We start from the raw sequence: 15,372 nt of genomic DNA on the forward strand, positions 1-15,372 counted from the left end.
AAATTAAAATGGTATCGTCATGATTTCCCTCCCGTCCGTTCCGTGGATTCGTAATAGTGAAAGCAGTGATTCCGCCCTATTCGTAGACTTATTTCGATACACCAGTCGAGAGAGGGATGTCCGCGCTAACGATGCTGGCTGTGGGAAGGGGAAAGGGAGGACTGGCAACCAGAGATGAACCGCCAGCGGCGTACTTTCGAGGGGGGGCTTGTCCCTCTCTGGCCTTGGCCTCTTGTGCAGCGTGGGCGAGAGCAATAAGGGCAGCTGCCTTGGGGTTTGTGCTCTGGGCTCCATTGTTTGGCTGAGGAACATAGTTGTACGTGTACGTGTAAGTGAAGTCGCCTGCTTTGCCGCTGCTTTGGCTGGTGGAGTTGCTGTCACTCTCGGAAGTAGAACCGTTCTGAGCACTGCTTCCATCGGCACTGCTCGCTTCATCACCGCCATTGGCATTGCCAGACGAGGCGTTCGCAGAGCTCGCGCCTTGACGAGTATTTTCACCAGCTCCCGAAGCGGCACCACCTCTGGAACCACCAGCGCTGCCCTGGGCTCCTCCATTGGCACCATTGCCGCCAGTCAGACCTCCAAGAGCACCACCCCTCTGACCACCGGTCAAACCACTGGTACCGCCGCCTAAACCACCAAGCAAGCCTCCCTTGCCGCCATCACCATCAAGGCCAACAAGATCGAGGACGCCGTGGACAAGGCCACCGATGGGACCTTCTTTGCCGTCTTTTCCGCCTTTACCACCTCCAAGAAGACCACCAAGCAAACCGTTACCCTGACCAGAACCACTACCCTTACCAGACCCAAGGAGACCACCTGTGATTCCGTCAACAACATGACCGGCGCCAGATAGAGCTCCTTTGGCAATGTTGCCAGCATCTCCGGTAATTCCACCGATGAGGTTGCCAGCACCACTACCGGAGTGGCCAGCAGCTCCAGTTAAACTGCCAGTGAGTCCGCCGATGAGATCACCAACTCCTTTGGTAGCTCCCTTCGCAATATCGCCGACATCGCCAGTGAGTCCGCCAACAAGGTTGCCAGCACCGCTACCTGCATGGCCCGCGGCTCCAGTCAGTCCGCCGGTGAGCCCACCAACGGCATTGCCAGCTCCCTTCACAATATTGCCAGCTTGACCGGTAACTCCACCAAGAGTCCCAGTAAGGTTGCCAAGCAGGCCTCCTTTACCTCCCTTGCCGCCGGTGAGGCCGCCAGTAAGACCTCCCAGAGTTCCCGTAAGATCGCCCAACAAGCCGCCCTTGCCACCTTTGCCACCAGTTAGGCCGCCGGTTAGTCCTCCGAGATGCCCAGTGAGGTCTCCAAGGCCACCTTTGCCACCCTTTCCACCGAGGCCGAGGAGGCTGAGGACCGAATGAATAATGCCAGAGATGGGACCTCCATGGGCACCGCCATTGAGTCCCCCTGTGAGTCCGCCAGTGAGCCCTCCAAGATTTCCTGTAAGATCACCGACTAGACCGCCCTTGCCGTCCTTGCCACCCGTGAGTCCGCCGAGCAATCCACCAAGGTCAAGGCCCCCCTTGCCGTCCTTACCACCAGTAAGGCTGCCGGTAAGTCCTCCAAGAGTCTTGTTGAGATCGCCAGTTAGTCCACCAAGGTTGAGACCTCCTTTACCATCTTTGCCACCAGTAAGGCCACCCAGTAACCCAGTTAATCCATCGAGGTCAAGACCTCCTTTGCCGCCTTTACCACCAGTAAGGCCACCGAGAAGCCCAGTCAATCCATTGAGGTCAAGTCCCCCTTTGCCGCCCTTGCCGCCTGTGAGTCCGCCGAGCAATCCACCAAGGTCAAGACCTCCCTTGCCATCCTTACCACCGGCAAGGCCGCCTAGTAGCCCATTGAGGTCGAGACCTCCTTTGCCGTCCTTACCAGCAAGACCACCCAAAAGTCCAGTTAATCCATCAAGGTCAAGACCTCCTTTACCGTTCTTACCACCAGTAAGGCCACCCAGAAGCCCAGTTAACCCGTTAAGGTCAATACCGCCTTTTCCATCCTTACCACCAGCGAGGCTGCCAGTAAGGCCTCCGAGAGTTTTGTTGAGATCGCCAGTAAGTCCACCAAGGTCAAGACCTCCCTTGCCATTCTTACCACCAGCAAGGCCGCCCAGTAATCCATTGAGGTCGAGACCTCCTTTGCCCCCTTTGCCGCCGAGCAGACCTCCAGTTAAGCCACCAAGGTCAAGGCCTCCATTGCCGCCGCCCTTTCCACCAAGGCCGAGGAGGCTGAAGATAAAGTGAATAATGCCGGAGATGGGACCTCCATGGGCACCGCCATTGAGTCCTCCCGTCAGCCCACCGAGAAGGCCGCCATTACCGTTAGCGCCGCCCGTCAAACCTCCGACAAGACCACCGGTGGTGTTAAGAAGGTTGCCGGTCACGCCGTTGACAACACCACCGAGTCCTCCCTTATCTCCGTTGTGGCCGCCGAGGGCGCCGGTAAGCCCACCCGTAACACCTCCGAGAGTATGGCCCAGAGTACCTGTGAGACCTCCCAGGGCACCATCCTTGCCGCCTTTTCCGCCAGTTAGCCCACCGACCAAATTGTCGACTGTTCCTGTAAGGCCACCAATGGTGTTACCGAGGCCACCGTCCTTGCCTCCTTTGCCACCGTTCAGGGTCCCAGTCAAGCCGCCAGTAAGACCGCCAACCGTATGGCCGACGTTGCCAGCGAGTCCGCGGGAGCCATTGAGTCCAAGAAGGCTAAAGATTAGATCGACAATGCTGCCAATGCCACGTCCAGCGCCACTGCCGACGTTATTGCCGATGTCTTGAAATTGATGGGGCTGAAAGGGAGACTTTTGGGCCTCTCGTTTATTGATGCCGCTGCCTGAAATGGAAAGAGCGTTGTAAAGTTGCTTGGCAATGACTTCATCGTATGCTTGGATTGTCTCATCACTCATGCCTTGCTCCTTGGCCATGTCTCTGGCATAGAGGGCCTCAATAAAGTCATCCATGTGTGCCTCAGAATCTTGGCTCATGGCCAAGTGCCTTTTGCTCTTTCCTGCCTGGGCTTCGAGGAGATGGACGAGCAGGTTCTTGAAAGCAGTCTCGGTCACTTGCGTTGTGAGGCTACTCGTGTCGGTATTGGCGAGTTCCTGGAGTGCTGCAATATCACGCTGGGTCAAATGGTCCGACACCATTCGAGTCGGCGCGGCCAAGCCGCTGCCGGCCAGGTAGCTGACCAGCACCGGAACGAAGACGGACTTCATGATGCCGAGTAGAGAGCAAAAAGTTCCTCTACAAGGTTGAAACAACAAAAGAACGAAGTACTAAAAAATGGGCGCAGCAGGCCAATGTCGATGTAGAAGAAAAAGCAGAACCATTCCACCCCAAGCATTGTGGCCAAACATCTTTATATCTCATAGGACAATTGCAGCTGGCATAACCTTATGTTACAACCAGCGACGAGTGTCTTGGAGATTTGCGGGTCAATCTTGGTCGTAGACCAATCTCTCTGGCATTTTGCCCTTCCAGCATAGTACAGCCTCCATCACGAACGAGATCGGAAGACCAGGGACAGGGTGATGGAACGTAAAATTCGCGATAAGAATCTCGAGTAACCAAGTTGCCATAGTGGTGAGTATGGTGCATTGTTGGTGTGAGGTCGAAGCTTCTCCAGCTATGAGGAATTCGCGCCCCTCAGACAAGACTCAAACCGGGCGTGGTAGAGAGCGGGACTGACGACCGGGAATGCTGAAAGGTACGCGCTGCAGCATGGCATTGTAGGCCAAAATGAGAGGCGATTGAACAGAGAAAGCGGGAAATCATGTGAGTCAAGGGAATCCCACAGCATTCCTATGTGTTCTGTCACAAGTCGAAGTTGGATAGACAGCCGTAGTGTGCCTGGACGATCGGTGTGTTAGAGCCGCCTCCAGGAACGAGAGACAAGGAGCTAGGGACCATGTTCGTGGATACTTGGGGCGAGATCATCCGAGGATACTTTCTATTGGTTGTACCACTTGATGCATACCATAGAGCCAGAAAGTAGTGTAGTGACACCACAAGTCCATCGCGGCGAGCCTCAGTCTGGCGAGTCCCCGGCTAATGCTTCTTGATGCTGCCCTCAGCTCTCGCGGAGTAAAGCCCGGTTAGCCGCTACTCTCGCGATACACGACAGAAAGCTCCGTTCCTTGTTACTCGCGATGCCATGTCGCCAATTGAGAGTCACCGCTGCTAGAACTTGGGGCTTGTCTCAAGTTCGCATCCCTTGGAGCTGGCTAGCGACGGATGTGGTCTGGCAATCGTTCCGTCGTGGAGGACGAAGTTTGGCGGTCTGAGTATTTGAGGATTTCATTGCAGCCTTTAGTTAAATCCTCGGGGCGGTTCTGGACAAATGGCGATGTATCGATTGAATGCTGTAATGTCTTGCATGGGAGAAGTTGCGAATTGGAGGGTTCCTATCAAGTGTTGATGCTGACATAATACAACCAAAAGTCGCACTTTCTTAACTTTTGCAAAAACCAACCACGGCTCGAGAGCAGAGATCACAATGCTGCGGTTTCACAAAAGGGACTGTAGAAGTTTATTCACCATGTTCTCTCTATTCTTCCCTTTTCGTCTGGTCTTCTTTTCCACGCAGTCCAGTTGCAGATGGTAGGTTGTTGAGCAACTGCCGAGAATCATGCCCTTGGCCCAATTAGAAAGGTCCGAAATGGCATTTGGCGGAACATTGGTCCACTCAATTAGATGTGCATATCGAGTGGAGACTCGAAGAATAAGAGCCCGTCTTTTGTTACCCAAGGGATCTGGTCCATGTTGAAAATTTGGTACAGCTAAGCATGGGGGAGAGGGTCTCTGACTCCCTGTCCAAAGTTGAGGCATCAGACGGGCGAGATCGGATAGTGACATGTTATTACACCCAGGGCACAATTGCATCTCATGAAAAACAAAGCAGTAATTGATCACTCGGTACGTCTCCAGAGAGTGAAGGTTTCGGTCTGTACTGAGCGCACAAGACGTGAGCGAGGACTTTTGTCACATTAGACAGCAATCAGCACCATCTCTCATCAGAAGGCTGAGCGAATGTGGCATCCTATCAGCGATCGCATGGGCTAAACTTTGGTAAGATGACCACCACTAAGCTTATGGGTTTCAGCCATGAAGGGAGGACGGGACGTCGGCTGTAGCTGTATAGTATAGTCGTCTGCATTGGTGCTGTAAGTACTAAGTTTGCGTTATCAATATTGCAACGCTGCGGGCGAGATCAAAAGGGCATCCGGAGATGCAGGTCATGAGAAACCTGGGGCACTGCGTGGTGTTGTGCCGGGCCACATGTAGGTCCCATTGGCAGAACGATGCTTAGTGAGATGGCATTATGCATGATGTAGGTACGATTTAGGAAGTTTTCGACGAGGAGAAGGTCTGCGTAAGATGAACCTTGTAGGTGATGGCATCCGTGAGCGTACCAAGTGGTCGTGAGGTGAGATATGCCTGTTTGGCTCCAGTGTGCACAAAACTTGGGTCACAACCACACCATGCATGACTATATAAGATTATAAATATGAGAGTATCCAAGTACATGGTGCCCTATCCTGTTGTGTACTCCGTCATTTTGGGGTAGGTGTAGCAAATGAATGAAACGGCTAGTGTTTCCTCGATAAAAGGTGAATTGTTTGGTTAGATGTCGGAAACATCCACGACGTGTTTGATTCGTTTGATGATGCGCAAGTGTTGATAAAGGATTGCATCGGGTTCAAGCGAGCTCATCTACAGATGAAAGGCTAGCTGCCGAACTCGCAGCCACAATCCCACATTGTATGACTGCGTGTGGCCAGGGATTGACCTATTGGTGCACAATATTTTCGATTTTTTTTTTCTCTTCCTGCCTGCTTTTTCTGGTGCCAAACTGATAGGACCCTCAACAAGAAATCTCTCACAAAAAGCGCCAGTGACGCAGCCCTTGACCCCCAGTGTAGAGCCACGAACCAGACATGGATTGACTGGACTGGACCCAAACTACGGAGTGCAAACAGGGACCAGAATAGCGGCTACCGCCAGGAGAATAGCGGTAAAAGTAACATGTACCCAGCAAAATGGCACCAAACTGGGTTTCTCACTGGCCAATTGCCCCAAAAGCCCGCTGCCCAGTCCCAGCACTGTCCACTTTCAGCATTGGATCTGCCCCAGCCTTATCTTATCGGTGACTCGTCCGACCCCCGGACCGGAACCTGGAGTCGCCCAATTTTTTTTATTTGGCTCGAGCTCTCAATCCGTCCGGTCCGTTCATTGGCTACTCTTCAATCTTCTCACTGCCAGCGCCAGGTCCTCCCCGACTTTTTTGTCCCACACCTGGCAACATTGACTGCACAATACCGGACCAGACATTTCATTTCCCATCACCTTTTTAAACCTCTTCCACCTTCAGCCTCCCGTCGACATCACTTGCTCAATCAATTGGCTCCCCCATCGTCTAGCCTACTTGAGGGACGGTGCCAATTGAAGCATTGAATCTCCTTGGGAGCCGGCTGCAGTTCGCAATTGCCATTGTAATGCCTCCCACGATGCCTTCTGTCCTGGCTGGCCGTGCTCCGGTCCTCCTCCGAGCTGGTCGTCGCATTCCTCGATCTTTTCCTGCTCCCGCCAGGTCTCTCACCACCGCCTCGCTCAAGTCTCCTGGACGTGCTTTGCTTCAGGCCAAGCAGCACCCAAAGAGAATCGGCACAATTTCAATTGTCCGCAATTACAGCGCTTCTCCCGCCGAAACCGCACCCAACCCCAAGGCTTACATCGACAGCGGTGTCATCAAGCAAGTCCAAAATGTGGATGTGAAGAAGGTCCTGGTCATTGGCAGTGGCGGTCTTGCCATCGGCCAGGCTGGCGAATTCGATTACTCAGGTTCGTCATTACATACATCTCTTGTTCCCTGTCTTGAGAAATCAGTCCTCCTCACCGACAAGCCGATGCACACAAACGCGCGTGACTCACGTGCAGTCGCAAGGACGAGATAACTTGACCATCATGTTCCCACATCAAGAGACTCTCTACTGACATCGGCTTCCCTATATAGGATCACAAGCACTCAAGGCCCTGAAAGAAGCAGGCGTCGCCTCTGTCCTCATCAACCCCAATATCGCTACTATCCAGACCAACCACAGCCTCGCCGACGAGGTCTATTATTTGCCAGTCACTCCCGAGTATGTCAGCTATGTCATCGAAAAGGAGAAGCCTGATGGCATCTTCTTGTCTTTTGGTGGACAGACTGCCCTGAACTTGGGTGTTCAGATGCAGCGCCTAGGTCTGTTTGAAAAATACGGCGTCAAGGTCCTTGGCACCAGCGTCCGAACTCTGGAAGTTTCCGAGGATCGAGATCTCTTCGCCAAGGCTCTGGAGGAGATCAACATTCCCATTGCCAAGTCCATTGCTGTTAGCACCGTTGATGAGGCTCTCGACGCCGCCGAAAAGGTCGGCTATCCCATTATTGTCCGTGCCGCCTATGCTTTGGGTGGTTTGGGTTCTGGTTTCGCCAACAACGAGGAGGAGCTCCGCAACATGGCTGCCCGATCTCTGACTCTGTCGCCTCAAATCTTGGTTGAGAAGTCGCTCAAGGGCTGGAAGGAACTCGAATATGAAGTCGTCCGCGATGCCAACAACAACTGTATCACTGTTTGCAACATGGAAAACTTTGACCCTCTCGGTATTCACACTGGTGACTCCATTGTCGTGGCTCCGTCGCAAACTTTGAGCGACGAAGAATACCACATGCTTCGATCTGCCGCCATCAAGATTGTGCGACATCTTGGTGTCGTTGGCGAATGCAACGTCCAATACGCCCTCCAGCCCGATGGTCTCGACTACCGTGTCATTGAGGTCAACGCCCGTCTCTCTCGATCCTCCGCCCTGGCCTCAAAAGCTACTGGTTACCCTCTGGCGTATACTGCTGCCAAGATTGGTCTCGGCCACAGCTTGCCTGAGCTCCCCAACGCCGTTACCAAGACCACCACCGCCAACTTCGAACCCTCTCTGGATTACATCGTCACCAAGATGCCCCGATGGGATTTGTCCAAGTTCCAGCACGTTAAGCGTGATATCGGCAGTGCCATGAAGTCGGTCGGTGAAGTCATGGCCATTGGCCGAACTTTTGAAGAATCTTTCCAGAAGGCTATCCGTATGGTTGATCCCCGATTTGTCGGCTTCCAGGGCGACAAATTTGACGACTTGGACTTTGAGCTGCAGAACCCTACCGATCGTCGATGGCTCGCCGTCGGCCAGGCCATGCTGCACGAGAACTACTCTGTCGACAAGGTTCACGATTTGACCAAGATTGACAAGTGGTTCCTGTACAAGCTCCAGAACATTGTCGACTGCACCCGTGAATTCCAGCAAGTTGGTAGCCTGCAGGCCCTGAAGAAGGACCAGATCCTCAAGGCAAAGAAACTGGGTTTCTCTGATCGCCAAATTGGTATGACCGTCAACGCTACTGAGGATGAGGTTCGCGCGTACCGATTGAGCTTCAACATCCGACCTTGGGTCAAGAAGATTGACACCCTTGCCGCCGAGTTCCCTGCCGATACCAACTACCTGTACACCACCTACAATGGTTCTTCCCACGATGTCACTTTCGACGACAAGGGCAAGATTATTCTCGGAAGCGGTGTCTACCGAATTGGTTCCTCTGTCGAATTCGATTGGTGCGCCGTCGGTGCCACCCAGGCTCTCCGCCAGATGGGTGAGAAGACTGTCATGATTAACGTAAGGTGAATGGCCAGAAAATGCACTAAACACCCGTATTGACAAACCTCACAGTATAACCCCGAAACGTTTTCGACCGATTTCGATTGCCCCGATAGGCTCTACTTCGAAGAGCTTAGCTATGAGCGTGTCATGGATATTTACGACCTTGAGGATGCTTCCGGTGCTGTGGTCTCGGTGGGCGGACAGCTCCCTCAGAACATCGCCCTTCGCCTGCAGGAGACTGGAGGCGCCAGGATTCTCGGAACTGACCCCAAGGATATCGACAAGGCCGAGGACCGTCAAAAGTTCTCGGAGATTCTCGATAGCATCGGTGTTGACCAGCCTGCTTGGAAGGAACTCTCCTCCGTTCAGGCTGCTGAGCAATTTGCCGAAGAAGTTGGCTACCCCGTTCTTGTCCGTCCCAGTTATGTCCTCTCCGGTGCTGCCATGACCGTTATTCGAAGCAAGGAAGACCTCAAGGAGAAGCTTGAGGCCGCCAGCAACGTTTCACCTGACCATCCTGTCGTTATCACCAAGTTCATCGAAGGCGCCCAGGAAATCGATGTCGATGCCGTCGCTTCCAAGGGTGAACTGATCATCCATGCCGTCTCCGAGCACGTTGAGCAAGCAGGTGTTCACTCCGGTGATGCTACTCTGGTCCTCCCTCCCGCCAACCTGGACGGCGCTGTCATGGAGCGTGTCAAGGATATCGCCAAGAAGGTTGCCAAGGCATGGAACATTACCGGTCCTTTCAACATGCAGATTATCAAGGCCGACGACAGTGAAGGCGGTGAGCCCGCCCTCAAGGTTATTGAATGTAACCTGCGTGCTTCCCGATCTTTCCCCTTTGTCAGCAAAGTCCTCGGGCTCAACTTCATCGACGTCGCTACCAAGGCTCTCGTCGGAAAGGATGTTCCCAAACCCACTGATCTCATGGCCGTCAAGCGCGACTACCTCGCTACCAAGGTTCCCCAGTTCTCTTGGACCCGTCTCGCTGGTGCCGACCCCTTCCTCGGCGTCGAAATGTCTTCCACTGGTGAAATCGCTTGCTTCGGTAAGGACCTGGTTGAAGCCTACTGGGCCTCTCTCCAGTCCACCATGAACTTCCGCATGCCTGAGCCTGGTGAGGGTCTCCTCTTCGGTGGCGACGTCAGCAAGACCTGGTTGACGCAGGTTGTCGACTATGTTGCTCCCCTCGGATATAAGCTGTACGCTGCCGGTAACGATGTCAAGGAATTCATCGAGTCCACCGCCAAGGGCAAGGTCACCGTCGAGGTCATTGAGTTCCCCAAGGAGGACAAGCGTGCCCTTCGTGAAGTCTTCAAGAAGTACGATATCCGCGGTTGCTTCAACTTGGCTCTTGCTCGTGGCAAGACGACTCTCGATGTCGACTATGTCATGCGCCGAAACGCCGTTGACTTTGGTGTCCCTCTGTTCATGGAGCCTCAGGTAAATATTCTCACACTCCTTTTTGCATTCTAGCCATGACTAATGTATTTGTAGACCGCCATCCTCTTCGCCCGGTGTATGAGCGAAAAACTGCCCCGCAAGGAGGGTATTCCCTCCGAAGTCCGCCGCTGGTCTGACTTTATCGGCGGCAAGCCCCTGTAAACAACATCCATTAGCACATTAGGATAGGAAGAGAAAAACGGACCGGGGTGCTTATGCAGTTGTCCCGGCGGGGAGAGTAGAAAGTTGGGGATTGCGTGGTGAAAAGGCAGACACAGATGTGTTCTTGTTAATTTGATGTTTTGTAGATATTTGGAGTCCAGGATAGGTTTCAAAAAGTTTGCCCAAGTGCGGATAACCACGTGTGAGTGTCAAGCATCTGTGACGTCTCCAAACGCAGTGGCCATTTTCAGATTGCAACGACACCTGTGTTCCGATAGTATAATGAAGATAATAATGGCCAGACAAAATACACCACGCATATTTCCAAACGTGTTGTATGTTCAGACGTAGTAATTCCACCTGTATGCGTTGTTCCATCAACGTTTTCACGTCTCACTGCGGCAAGAATGCTCAATGGAGTTGTTTGTTCTGCAGTTTGAAAAATTGCTGGCCCACAACAAGCTACAAGTGAGGATGTTGTCTTGCTCTATATGCCTAGCACCTACACAGATCCAGCACAATCCGTCCACATAACCCGCAAGCAGTATCTATCTACCCTTTTCACCTGATATCTCTCCATCCCAAAGCCAATCAAGCATCTCGGTTCGGCGTCCGGCGTTCGTTCAGCCTGAAGGCAGCAAAGCGTTTAGTAAGTGGCTCACCTGAGTCACGCGCACCAACATTACGCGTTGAAAAATCATACGCAGAGGAGTCTGTAGCGGTGGCGTCATCGCCATCTCGCCGACGCTTGGGGAGTCGCTCACCGGTCGATTGCAGGATGGCCTGGAGGGTCTGCCAACCTTCTGTTGAACGAAGCTGGAACGAGTCGGCGAGGTCGTGTTGACTCGCGACTCGACATAGCAGTGCTTCCTCGTCCTGGAGCGCAAAGGGGGTGCATCAGTGACTGGAATTATGGAACATAGGCTGCAGGGGCAATGGGGAGACAACACAAACCTTGGAAAGAATGCCCATCTGATGGAGGAAGCAGAGTAGATGAAAGTTGGAGACCTCTTGGCCGTTGTCACTTGACTTTTGACCAGGGGATGACTTGAGCGCCTTGGCGAGGGCAGAATGCTCTTGGGACTCCCCAATGTACTCGCGATTCTCAATAGGGAATCCTGTTTGAGTAAATGTTGGTTTGGGATCTGCGGGGAAGCCGTGGGTAAGTGTGACGAAAAGGTATTCGACTGGAAATGCAGGTTTGGCGTTCTCCTGAACGTTGGCGCCATATTCGTTCATCTTGCGGTAAAACACCTCGGGAATATATCGTGTTCGACTGACAGATCCATCGTCTTCTTCCTCATCTCTGACCAGCATAACCGTTGGGTCGGCTGAGGGTTCCACGATGTCTGCTCGCACCATCTCCACAGCCTCATTCGACATTTGATATGACGAGATACCAATCTCGCCTTGCTCATTTCCTGTAATGATGCAGGTTACAAAGTTGGAGCCGTATCTGCCAGTATCGCTCCATTTTGACGGCTTCGGGTACTGCGCTTGTAATCTTGATGAGAAGCAAATTTCCAGAGAGGACAAAAAATATGAATCAGCATGCCGCTTGCAGACCACTGAGCCATCGCCTTGACCAGCATCCAGCAAGTCTGTCCAAATGACACCCACAGGCTCCAATCCACAGAGCTTGGCCACGTGTTCGACGTCTTTTTGATTCTCCCAAGCGTTGAGTGTTACACCATCGAGCTCGTCGACCTGGGGCGGTTCGTAGATGGCCTCAACGATGGCTTTAACACCAAGCGGAACTTCGGCGTATTCTGTGTACCGGCCGTAGAGAAATCCAAGTCTCTGGGAGCCAGTCTTGCGCCATGCGTCAATGAAGGAGTCGATAATGGATGGCGATGCAAATTCCACATGGTCGACCATGCGAAATTGCTGCGGATTCAAGGTAATGGCGCTCGGCTGACACTTTGTGCAGACGCCTTCAGGCCAGGGAGGATGGCCAGTAGGACAATCCCGTCTCACTCGGTAAAACGGTTCCACGAGCGGAGGTATATACGAGCTTCCCAGCTCCGGTTTATTCGTTGACGCATTAATCTTCCTTAGATGTGAGTGAAAGGACTGGTACTTGATCTTCTTTTCGGCAAGGTATGCGGGATCAAACGGATCCAAGGGCTGACAATAGTCGCACATGCCTTTAGGTCCGTGTCGACACATCTTGTCCCGACTTCTGGGTATCTTTCCGTCCAATTTATCTAGTCGGTCATCGAGTGCAGATTGTTTAATCACTTCCCAAGGTTTAGATATTCTCTCTGGTCGTGGATTAATGGGCATATCTTCGGTGGGTAAGACGGGCTTGCCGTTCAGTCTCACTGATGTAGCTTTGGTCGAGTCGTCACCGTTGGTAGCTCCATTTGTTGCGTTTCCATGTTTGTAGTTGATGAAGATCAAATCGCCATGCCTAGCCGAGGGTCAGAACTCCAGTCACGGCTCGAGGACCAACTGCCTCCAAAGTCCCGAAAGGCACCATCAGTCAGCTTACTTTAGTCCAATCTGCCCGACCTTAAACTTGATTATCTCAGCCAGAACCTTGGCGTCGCCTCCATTTGGTGCATTCGATAGCGTGATGGTCTTGGGGTCAATCGTGCTCGGAAGCTGTGGCAACAGCTACAATCATGACGTTTAGAACTTGCACCTCCTCATCACACATGTTCAGCACTTACTTGCTCTCCTAGCTCGCCAAATGTCGTCGTCTGCTCGACCGTCAGCCGGATCATGCCATCCGGGCCGCGAAGTCGGAGCAACATGTTGGGCTGTCCTCTTCGATCCGGTTTCTGGTATTATAAACTGGCCGACGAATGCAGTGGTGGGGTTAGTGCTGGAATAAAGCAGCTATTGAACCGAGACGAGGTGCCTAAAAAGCGCAGGTTAAAAGTGATAAAGAACCTCCCGTCTCAAAGCAGACAGGAACAAACGACAGTAAATAGAATAGGCAAAAAGTTGGCTTGCCGTCAAGCTTGCTGTCGAGAAAATGGATGGGAGCGTGGAAGCTCATCGACGTTGATGACAGAAGTGGAACCAAACCAAGCTCTGTCATGCATGAAGAAGGCAAGTACCTTTCCGCTGCCATCGGTACAAGACAGTACCTCCAAACAATAACGTCAGTCCAACTGCGTCACTGTGAAAGGTGCCTGGCAGCTGCTGCAAGTACCGCACCGGCTCCGCTCCTCGGCGCTGGAGAAACATCGGGCCGATGCATCGCCAACCACCACAGCGCCAGCCCAGAAGTTAACTGGCACGCGCCAGGGCTTACACTGGCCACTCACATGTCCGTTTGACCCCCCAGCAAGTACCTCCATAACCTTGCCCAATCTGCCATCTGGCCAGAACTAATTACAGCCAAACGACCATCCAAAAGTTACCAGCTGTCATCGTGAGAGGATCGACTCGGTTCCATCCCACATACGCTCTCTTCCACGACAGCCATATACCAACGACTGAGGATATTTCCTACGAATTTTAATAGCGCCAACCTAATTCTTTTATTTCATCCCCCTTCTAGATCGTGAAACACTACATCCACAACCACAATGTTCGATATCGACTGGAAGGGCCTCGCCCTTCCTTTTGCCTACCTGATGGTCCTCGGCGGCGCCCTCATGACTTTTTCAACCATTTATCGCAAGAGAAAGGCCGGTACGTCCAATTCCCAATATGCGAATGGCACTGAATACCCCAAAGCGCAAACAATTGCTGACCAAATCGCAGCCGAAAGTGCGAACCTCGCTCCCTGGTTCGGGCCCAATCTCCAACGCAACGTCTACCTCTCCCTCCTCCACATGGACCCCGAAGAGGGCAACCAAAAATCCCCCCGCGTCCCCGAGAGCGTACTCAAAGCCGCGCTCTTACGGCGCGCCGTCGAGGACATCGACCGTCTGATCCAGATCAAGTCAGCGAAGCAGGCCTGCAGCTCACTCCTCTTGCGGGGCAGCGTAGGCGACGACTTGTGGCAGAGATTCCAGCGTGCCGAGAAGGAAATGGAAGAGGAGCTGCGTGATGTTGTCACCGAGGTACGCCCATACCCCTCTACAAACCTACAAAGAACCCCCTTACAAACATCGAGTGTACTAACATGTCCAAGGCAAATGCCCTCGCACCAAACTGGGGTCCCACAATCTTCCAATCCGCCCACGAAATCGCCGCCAACACCCGTCTCCGCGCATCCCTTGACGAGATAGAAGCCCAAAAAGCCGCCGAAAAGGCATGGTGGGAGAAGCGCCGCGGCCAGATCCAATCCGACTTCATGAAGGAATTAGACGGCTCGGAAAAGAGCTCGACCAAGGACGGCGCAAGTGAGGATGATGCTGTGATTGTGGATACACCTTCTAAGGGAAAGAAGGGCAGGAAATAAACGTACGAGTACAAACATGTTGTGCAGCAAGTTCACGTTTGGTCCGCTCCAGCTAAGCACCCGGAGGACCATGGGTACCCCGTCCCGGTGCTTATTATACATAAGGGACTTCGATTTGAAGAAAAAGAAGGTGACGAAAGGGTATTGACTGATGGGCATCTGTAATAATATTTGACCACATCATGACGTTGGGGGCTAGGCATATGCCAGATGTGATATTCAAAGATGGCGTTTAGGCGCGTAAGAATTGAGAATTCAGTGCTTGATACTGTCAATATTTTATATCACGACTGTGAACTTGGCGTGTGACGGTGTATTTCGCGACCGGCATTGGCACAATATTTTTATGCAAACCACATACGCACTGAGGCATCACGGTATCTAATCGTGTGCGGCACCTGGTGTTTTGAACTTTTGCAACACAGCCCTTTATCTCCCAAACTATTTCCGAATTTAGTGTTTACGCATCTCTAGATTCCATTGGCGCATAAAGTGGCCAGCATTGGAATACATCGCAATACACTCACAAAAAAAAAAAAAAAATCTCAACCAAAGGTAGTAGTATCAAACAGCTCTCATTACTTATATCAGAGAACCGACTTTGCTAGTCTATGTACAAATAGCCTCCCAGATGACTCCGATGCTGTCCCAAAAGGAAATCGCGCCGCCCTATGTGAAAAGTACACCAAAAAATGCGCAACCGCTGATGTA

At 52.5% G+C, this 15,372-nt stretch overlaps 4 protein-coding genes across 4 annotated transcripts; 2 read left to right on the forward strand and 2 right to left on the reverse strand.

Moving 5' to 3' along the window:
- Positions 1 to 88: 88 nt before the first annotated feature.
- VFPPC_18024 (hypothetical protein) lies at positions 89 to 3,226 on the reverse strand (the record flags this gene model as incomplete). The annotated part of the gene is made up of 1 exon (XM_018292320.1): positions 89 to 3,226. The coding sequence occupies one exon, from the start codon at positions 3,224 to 3,226 to the stop codon at positions 89 to 91; it is 3,138 nt and encodes a 1,045-aa protein (XP_018140890.1).
- Positions 3,227 to 6,517: 3,291 nt separating this feature from the next.
- VFPPC_09172 (carbamoyl-phosphate synthase, mitochondrial precursor) lies at positions 6,518 to 10,298 on the forward strand (the record flags this gene model as incomplete). The annotated part of the gene is made up of 4 exons (XM_018287755.1): positions 6,518 to 6,851; positions 7,024 to 8,705; positions 8,760 to 10,136; positions 10,191 to 10,298. 4 exons carry the CDS (start codon positions 6,518 to 6,520, stop codon positions 10,296 to 10,298), a joined length of 3,501 nt encoding a protein of 1,166 aa, XP_018140889.1.
- A 591-nt stretch (positions 10,299 to 10,889) lies between these two features.
- VFPPC_09171 (protein NPL4) lies at positions 10,890 to 13,057 on the reverse strand (the record flags this gene model as incomplete). The annotated part of the gene is made up of 4 exons (XM_018287754.1): positions 10,890 to 11,174; positions 11,253 to 12,711; positions 12,793 to 12,917; positions 12,974 to 13,057. 4 exons carry the CDS (start codon positions 13,055 to 13,057, stop codon positions 10,890 to 10,892), a joined length of 1,953 nt encoding a protein of 650 aa, XP_018140888.1.
- A 783-nt stretch (positions 13,058 to 13,840) lies between these two features.
- Positions 13,841 to 14,661, forward strand: VFPPC_09170 (translocation protein (Sec66); the record flags this gene model as incomplete). Its single annotated transcript, XM_018287753.1, has 3 exons — positions 13,841 to 13,946; positions 14,019 to 14,320; positions 14,392 to 14,661. The coding sequence occupies 3 exons, from the start codon at positions 13,841 to 13,843 to the stop codon at positions 14,659 to 14,661; spliced, it is 678 nt and encodes a 225-aa protein (XP_018140887.1).
- Positions 14,662 to 15,372: the final 711 nt, after the last annotated feature.

This window comes from Pochonia chlamydosporia, chromosome 6 (assembly GCF_001653235.2).
Source record: "Pochonia chlamydosporia 170 chromosome 6, whole genome shotgun sequence".
NCBI lineage: Eukaryota > Fungi > Ascomycota > Sordariomycetes > Hypocreales > Clavicipitaceae > Pochonia > Pochonia chlamydosporia.